General features: G+C 43.0%; 1 protein-coding gene across 1 annotated transcript; it reads left to right on the top strand.

The window, feature by feature from the left end:
• Positions 1-4: 4 nt before the first annotated feature.
• On the top strand, positions 5-7,726 carry adrb1 (adrenoceptor beta 1). Its single transcript, XM_056365892.1, has one exon. It carries the CDS (start codon positions 4,974-4,976, stop codon positions 6,165-6,167), a length of 1,194 nt encoding a protein of 397 aa, XP_056221867.1. The 5' UTR covers positions 5-4,973; the 3' UTR covers positions 6,168-7,726.
• The last annotated feature ends 752 nt before the right edge of the window (positions 7,727-8,478 follow it).

Here is an 8,478-nt window from a genome sequence, read left to right as displayed (position 1 = left end):
AGGTCACTTCGCAGAACTACAATTAATGCATTAATAAATTGAAAGACTAAAGCTCCGCTATGTGAGATATTATCAAAAGCTTCACTAATGAGCTTGCTCCCTCATAAATCTGTTACAGAGCCAGGTTATGTGTGAGCTGACCTCAGATGACAGACTTCCTGTTCACAACATGCAGTAAATCCCTCCCATTTGTCTCACTCTCGGGCCAAGAAATAGTGTAAATGTCTCAATTGCAAACAATAGTTTAAGATTTTGGCCCAAGCAGCATGTAAAATATCACAGTAAAACACAAAAACACACAAATAGTCACACACTAGGAGGTGGCATCACGGATCTGTCAACGCACCTTTGATGATAAAGGACAATACACTTATTTTATGGTACAATACACCTAAAAGATAAAGCTGGTGCTGCCCTATATTTTTCCCTTGAAAAGACCAAAACCAGCATTGTGTTATAGTCCATCTCTCAATGCTGCCTTACTTCACTTCACCCTGTCTGTGACACTCGGCCCCAAATCCAGTCCTGTCTACTGAAGACACGCATCTTTAAAAACATGTAACAAATATACAGTTTTATTTATATAAAAAAGCTGTTATATGTGATTATTTTCCAAAGCAGTTGGTTTTAAGCGGATGTTACTTAAACAGGAGTTAAACTGTGCATTTGTTGGAGCTAACAGGATGGTTATATGTGATTGCCTTAAAGATAAACTACAATCCCCATGTTGTGTATATATATATATATATATATATATATACCGCAAATATGGAAGTCAAAAAAAGATAACACAAATATATTTTTAGTGTCCAAATATAACTATAAAGAATAACAGATGAGGTTATGTAAATGCCATTAGACACAGCAGAATGACCCGGAGAAACACAGAGGCTACACTATCATGTAGAACAGGATCAGCCATTGACAATCAAGGAAGTCACTATAAAGATTTACATCCCATATCAGTGCGGTCATAAATTATAGCACAACATATTTCAAACTCATCATTAAAGCCCTTCGACTGTGAGGAGTCCAGGTTAAGTTATCATGTGGATAAATTTTGAAACATTATTAAACACATGAAAAATGTTTATCATTATGTATGAGAGGATGAATGTGGCAACGAATGAGATACTTACTTTAAAAAAAAAAAAAAAAAAAAATCATAATGAAGAGGAAGGACAGAGCAGAAGAGGAGATATGACTCGCTCTCCCTTCTCCTCCACCACCTCTCTCCCTCCACTTTTGTACCGCTGCCTTCTGCCTTATCCGTTCATCCCCCCCTCGGCCACTTCCCTCGCCGTCGCCCTGACAGCATCATTAACCCCCATGTGATTCTGGCTGCTGGGGGCTACGCATACACACACACACACATGTACGCACATACATCAACACAGGAAGTATACCAACACATTTACAGTCATAAAATACTGAAAGTTTTTTCACAATCACAAGTCAGGTGGTGTCACCGGGAGCTGGGCAGTGGCACAACTTCCTTTGGCTGCTATGTGACGGCCTATATGGTGATATAACATGTTCAACCAAATATTAATTTAAAAGTAGGCAAATCCCTCAAGTAAGCCAAGAGGATTTTTGAATCTGATTGATTAGATAAGAGTCTCCACAAGCACACAGCTCCTTTCAGCAGCACAAAAAAAGGCTTTTAAAAGCTTTCTCGAGGGCTTGTAAATCCTGCGCCTCTTATGACACTCATATGATGCATGAAGCTGACACTGGTTAATTGTTAGCGACCTCTCTAAATTAATTGCTCATTCAAGATGACTGGTTTAATTGTGACTGAAGTTATGAAATGATTTTGGCGGGGTTGTTTGGCTGAAAGATGAAAACCATAAGAAGGTTTAGTGAGGGAGAAAGTCACAGTTTTGTTTTTTTTTTTGCACGCTTTTAGTTGCAAAAACATTTATTGTCTCGTCACTCTGGCTGAGTGGGCTCCATTAAGATCATGTCACTGTTAAGTTAAATATATTATTTCCATATTTTTAGTCCGTGTGACAGCGCAAGGAGGAATGCTAACTGAAAATTAGTTATGTGTCACCTGAACACATCATACCAGTTTGTCTCCTTTTGCTGCTCACCGTCATTCCCTCCTCCGCTGAGAGGCTCAAGCCCAAGACACCGCTTCAGAATCAACTTTGACCTTTGACCCGTGTCGATGTTGGCACTTTAAGGTCAAGCTGCTAGGTCAAGTTGAACCTGCTATACTTCCCTTTATTCCAGCATAGAAATCCTGCATGATGGATATGTGGGAGGTAGCTGCTGCTCAGTGGTCAAGAGCACTTTGGTCAGCTTATTCATGTGAAAGTGAGGGATCAACTGCACCAAAAAATATGGAAAGTTGAATTACCACAAAAAAGTGTAAACGCTATAAATGTAGCCTTTAAAGAGACACCAGCAAAGTTCAAAAGCTTTCTGAAGAGTTTGAGGACATTGTTTCTTTTTTAAAAATGAAATTTGGTCAACATCCTAAAGGGTCACTTCACCCAAATCATGTCTAAATTTATTTTTAAGACATCTTTCTCTGAGATTTCTGCAGCAGAGTGAAGGTGAATAGGAATTTAATTTGAGATGCTCACAGCACTTAGACAGACACTTTAAATATTCAGCAGCAGCAGCAGCACCACATCTGTCCATGTTACTCTGGATGATTATTCCACACTCGGTGAGTAGAAAAGGCAGGTGTCTCAAAAACCTGCACGGGCACATTAATACCAGAACTCGCAATCAACGTGTCTAGGTAGCACTAGATGTAACAATGGCCAGGATTTTTGGAAATACTGTGAGTGCAAATCCTCCCACAGCAGAGAAAGCTTTCTAGATTGATTTCCTGCAGACTCTCACACCTAATCGTTTTAGATGAGAGTTTTTCCTTGACCTGTTCACAGGGAAACTCTGCATTGGGTGTTTGTTTCCTGGTGCTGCTAGTGTGAATTTTTAAGTGCTCTTCCGGCTGCCATTGGTTGTTATGACAGGTGTCTCTTGTTGACTAATCAGTCTAATTCCTATGTTTTACCACCACCTCCTTGTGGCCTGATGTCCGTCTGACAAGCAGCGTGCTAAGAAAGGACCCAGCCTGAAACATCCCGTGCATTGAATAATGTTTTCTGCGTAAATCACAGTGCCCAGTCTTTTCACTTTATCTTCTAAATGCCTTGAACTTCCAGCTATTTGAATGTTTGGTTGCAAAACAAACAAACAAACAAACAAACAAATTTTGTTGTTATTATTGTTATTATTATTATTATTATATTATTATTATCTGTTTGGTTCACAAGGGTTGATTTCAACTTTTTTTTCTAAGGGGGAATGGTAACCTAAAGCATAGTAAAGTGGGGTTGTGTTTAAAGTCACGCATACGTGGGAAAACCAGGGAAAACTATAACCACTCAGGTGTCATTGACCAAGGCACTGGCGAAGTGAAGCAGGATGAAAGTGTTTTAACAGGAGGCATTTCCTATGTGCATAAAGTAAACTCTATTAATGGCATGCGTTGAACTGACCTCCTGGGCCACGTGTTTGAACATCTGCATTTCTCAGATACCCCTAGACATTTAGTGAAGAGGCATTGGGCTATTTCAGCCCGCTCATATCTCCTCCAGCCCCTCCCTCCCCGACATGCAGCTGGCTGTGAGTTGCCTGAGGTATAGACCAGTGCGGCAGCGGCGTCGACACCATCAGATGAGCTTTGTTGCTTCGGGGGTCAGGCCGTGTCACAGCTTCCGGCACTGGGTCGTCAAGTTCACGAGCATGCATGCAGACGAGCCGCAGAAAAACAAGGCGAGCCGCGTCATCATCCGTCCATGTGTGTAAGCCTGTGTGTGTCACGAGGCAAATGCCTTCACTTAACCGCTCGTGAAGATGTCTGTCACTGTCTTCATCTTTCAAAGTCTTACTCTGAAGTGTTTAAATGAATGAAACCGAATATGTTATTGGTGAACTCAATTCTTTGTCATCTTGTCAATTATTGCATACTACTTTAATGTAACCAGATTTGTCCCCACTGTTATTTATTTGTCTTTTGTCTCTTCCTCTCTTGTGTAATCTTGTTTTTGTTTGAACTGGGCTGTTTACAAGATCTGTCTGTCAGCCAGTCCCTCAGCCTCGGTGTCTGCGCTCCTCAGTTTGTTGACATCCTGATGTTGGCCAGTGCAAAGCACAGACACTGCAAATCCCGTCTCGTCCCGTAGATAACAAATCATCACAGTTCCGTGTTTTACACGATGAGCTGACCTGAGTGATTTGTGTCTGTTTGGCTGTGAGTCAAACCCTGCTTTGTAGTTCACATGATTTAAGAAGTCTCCTGTAATACAGCTGCTGTGAAGCGAAAGGCAGATCTGCGGTTGGGCCTGACCCCAGTGGCCGTGGAATGTATTCTTACTGATAAAAATATAAAAATGGACAAGTGGAAAAACAAATATTGTTTGTGATGGCAAGTGATGAAAACAGGGAAATCCCTGTAGTTCACAATGTCATGGTGGATTCTGGAGGTCCATATTTGGCTTCTCATGTTCCCAAAGACTCGCAGATTTTTCATAGATAACAAACACACACAGTTTTGCATCAGTTTTGCAGCCAGAAATTTCCACCTCAGTGGAAGTGCTGTGTGTTTCATTTCATTCATGTGCATTTACTTGTAAATCATATGAAACTGAGATTGGATATATCTCCTCTTTGAGGTACAGGTGTTGTTTGTGTCCTCAACTTCACTCTCAGGACAATTTATCTACTGAGCTGTCTGATTGGTCCTGGGGAGCAGTGATGTCACAGCCTGATTTGACGATCCCGGCCGGTGCAGCAGCTCGCGCAGGCTTGAGGGCGAGAGAAGAGCCCCAGATGGAGGTGGCGCGCGACGGGGGTAGAGCTGTGGGCTCGTGAGACAGCGACACACTGGAAAGGCTTGCTTGCACTGCGTTGATGAACTCGACCTGGTCCCGCACACAGCGCAGCAGCCCGTCATGGGGGACGGTGGCGCGTCCTCGCCGGTGAACTTCCAGAATGGCACGGGGAGCGAGGCGTCGGACGCCCCGGGGTCCTCCGCGGACGCGTCCGAGCAGTGGATGGCGGGGATGAGCCTGGTGATGGGTTTGATCGTCCTGTGCATTGTGTTCGGGAATATCCTGGTCATCGTGGCTATAGCCAGGACGCAGAGGCTGCAGACGCTCACCAATGTGTTCATCGTGTCACTGGCGAGCGCGGACCTCATCATGGGGTTGCTGGTGGTGCCGTTTGGCGCCGCGCTCGAGGTGCGCGGTTCGTGGCTGTACGGCTCCTTTTTCTGCGAGTTTTGGATCTCCGTGGATGTCCTCTGCGTCACCGCCAGCATCGAGACCCTGTGCGTTATCGCCATTGACAGGTACGTGGCCATCACCTCGCCTTTCCGCTACCAAAGCTTGCTGACCAAAGCTCGGGCCAAAGCTGTGGTGTGCATAGTCTGGGCAATCTCTGCGCTCGTCTCCTTCCTGCCCATCCTGATGCACTGGTCCCGGGACAGCGTGGACACAGCCTGCTACGAGGACCCCGAGTGTTGCGACTTTGTCACCAACAGGGCATATGCCATCTCCTCATCCATCATATCTTTTTACATTCCTCTACTGGTCATGATATTTGTTTACGCCCGCGTGTATAGAGAGGCGAAAAAACAGCTGAGGAAAATCGACAAGTGCGAGGGCAGGTTTCACAACACCTTAACCGGACTGACCTCCAAGTGCAAGAAGAGGCCGTCTAAAATCCTGGCGCTCAGGGAACAGAAAGCACTCAAAACACTCGGCATCATCATGGGGACGTTCACCCTGTGCTGGCTGCCCTTCTTTATAGTCAACGTCGTGCGGGTCTTTTGCGCCGAGGTGGTGGACAAGGACCTTTTCGTGTTCCTAAACTGGCTGGGGTACGTGAACTCGGCGTTTAACCCCATCATTTACTGTCGGAGCCCGGACTTTAGGAAGGCTTTCAAGAGGCTGCTGTGCTGCCCGAGGCAAGCCGACCGCAGGCTGCACATCAGCTCCTGCGACCTGACTCGGTGCTCCGGCGGGTTCGTGTCCTCTCTGGAGCCCGGCACTCTGGGGATATGGTCGGATTGCGCCGGCTTGGACAACAGTGACAGCAGCCTGGTGGGGACCGCAAAGCTGTCTCACTCTGAATCACAGCTATGAGGGAAAACATTCAACTTTTGTTGAGGTGGATTACAACAGCCTGGAGGAAAGATGCGTACAGCAGCGGGCGTTGACTCCTTTTAGCTTGTGCGTCTTTTGGGGGAAGAGCTGTACCTTACATTAGAGCCTAAGTGGGTCGATTTTTTTGATTTGCATCAGAGAAAGCAAACATCAAATCATTAGACGTATCTGGAAGCCATATTTCCCTTTTTCATAAAAAAAAAAGAAGAAAAAAAAAAAAGGCATCGGGGCCAATGATGTTTCCAAGATGCACCAAATAAGTTAAAGATACAGATAATACCGACTTTAAAATCCAGTTCGCTAAATCTGAATGAACCATAACGGTTGTATGCACTTTGCCATAAAACAGGTGTCAGTGAATTGACACTTCTGCCAAAGAGCGCTCAGACGCTCCAGTGGTTTGTTCCTGATGTTTTTTTTGTTTGTTTGTTTTTTTGGGTTATTTCTTATTCTGTTGGGTCAGCTGTTCATTATATATTCAGGAAGTTAATGTATTAAGGGGAGGTGGATGTCTTGTAAGTTAACCCAGGTTCGTGATGGGTCACAGTTTAATCTTGAAACGAGGCGCAGTGTAATAAAAAGTGGTTGTTATTTAAAAGCATTGGACAGGAGCGAGGCATTTGTCGAAGTGACTGTACTGTAGTCATGTAGTGCTCACAATGTGTTTTTACCTCACAGCCATCGGCAAGTGCAATTTGTACGACAGGTATTTGTTTATATTAAACATTGATGTAAAATAGACGTGTATTTATTCCGCGCTGTCTTTTACAACTACGCAAGTAACCGTGGGGCTGAATCCCACGAACCTTTGTATATATGTATCGTAGTAGGCCTATGTGGTGTTTAGTACTGAAGTGAGGAATTTGAGCCTCATCCTTTGTCTTTCTCATTTAAGCTTTTACATGCTGTTGTGAGGTGGTGTGTCGACTCCTGTGAAATAAAAGGAAGTGTCATTGTTAATTACTGTTTGAGCTTTATTCGGAATTTTATTATTTTTAATTATTTCATTTTTACAAATAATTTACAAGGAATAAAATCAAATCTCGTGGTAAAAACAGCAGGACATGTAGAAGTAAACGGTTGGACAGGATTTGTGCAGACATGATGGGATGTTAAAGTCTCCTATGTGCTGGACTTGCTGAGAGCAACTGGAATTTGATTGGCTTTCTGTGGAGAGATGAGCCATGTAATGTGATTTCTTTTTCTTTTTTTCTTTTTTTTTAGACAATGGATTTCTACACATTCATGCACAGTGGGTTAATAACGTTTTTGTATTAAGTGTTTACATGTTTGCCATGCATTTTTTTTCAAGGTAAACATCTGGGTTATTTTAAGCAATGTGCACATGCATTATAGACACATGAGGAACTGAACTGCATTGTGGTTGGGTTGATACCATTTTCTTAAAAAATAGTAATTCTCTTAATTAAAAAAAAGAAAAAGCATTGTAAGTGCTTCTCATTCATATTAAATTGCACTACTTGATGAATGTATTTGTTGTATCTCACTATCTTAAATGCATATTACCCCAGATAAAATGTGTCGACAGGTTTTTTTTTTTTAAAGTTATTGCACAAAAACACAAGTTGCATGTCATAGTGGTTTTCACACTGTATGCCAATGTTTTAAAACTAAAGGGACACTCCAGCTTTACAGGGGGAACTTGCACAGGAGAGATGTTTATAAAGACAAAATCGAAACAGCAGATATCTTGACTTTTAGTCCCAGGTGTGGGTCAAGTTCCAAAAACACTGGATCCTACACTTCCCACAATGCAACCGGATAGCATCTTTCATTACCTCCATGTGTTTCAAAGCCCACATGAAGCGTAAGTCAGGCTTTCTGTTGTAGACTGGAAGACTCGAGTCCAAGCTTAGCTGAGACAACCCGAGTGATGTCACTGTGATGTCATCAGGGTTGTATCGACTTGGACTTGAGGTGATTTCCTCAGGCTTTACAAAGCTGCGCAGGAAATATTGCACGGCTGTTTTCACAAGCTTATCGGGGATGAGAAAACTGAACATGCGTAAAATTGGTGGAGTGTCCCTTTAAGTTAAATGGTACTGCAGGTTTCACTGGAACATTTCTCAAAAGTCTTCACACTTAAAACACATGATATATGTGTCATCTTGTTTATAATTAGCAATGTTTGCCTTTGCTATGTCAAACCTATTGAAATGATCTACAATCCAATTAATCCCATTGTTTCTGAACCTCTGGAGTTTGATCGCTGCATTTTCACGAGCCTCGGTTTGAAATCCTATAGAAAATGTTTTAGTAAACATTATGA

The sequence above is a fragment of the Seriola aureovittata genome, chromosome 21 (assembly GCF_021018895.1).
Source record: "Seriola aureovittata isolate HTS-2021-v1 ecotype China chromosome 21, ASM2101889v1, whole genome shotgun sequence".
In the NCBI taxonomy this organism is placed as follows: Eukaryota; Metazoa; Chordata; class Actinopteri; order Carangiformes; family Carangidae; genus Seriola; species Seriola aureovittata.
The sequence above is the reverse complement of the archived record's forward strand: the minus strand, read 5'-3'. Positions and strand labels throughout refer to the sequence as shown.

Excerpts from the sequence above, each read along its gene's own strand:
- adrb1 (XM_056365892.1), top strand. The coding sequence starts at position 4,974 with ATGGGGGACGGTGGCGCGTCCTCGCCGGTGAACTTCCAGAATGGCACG.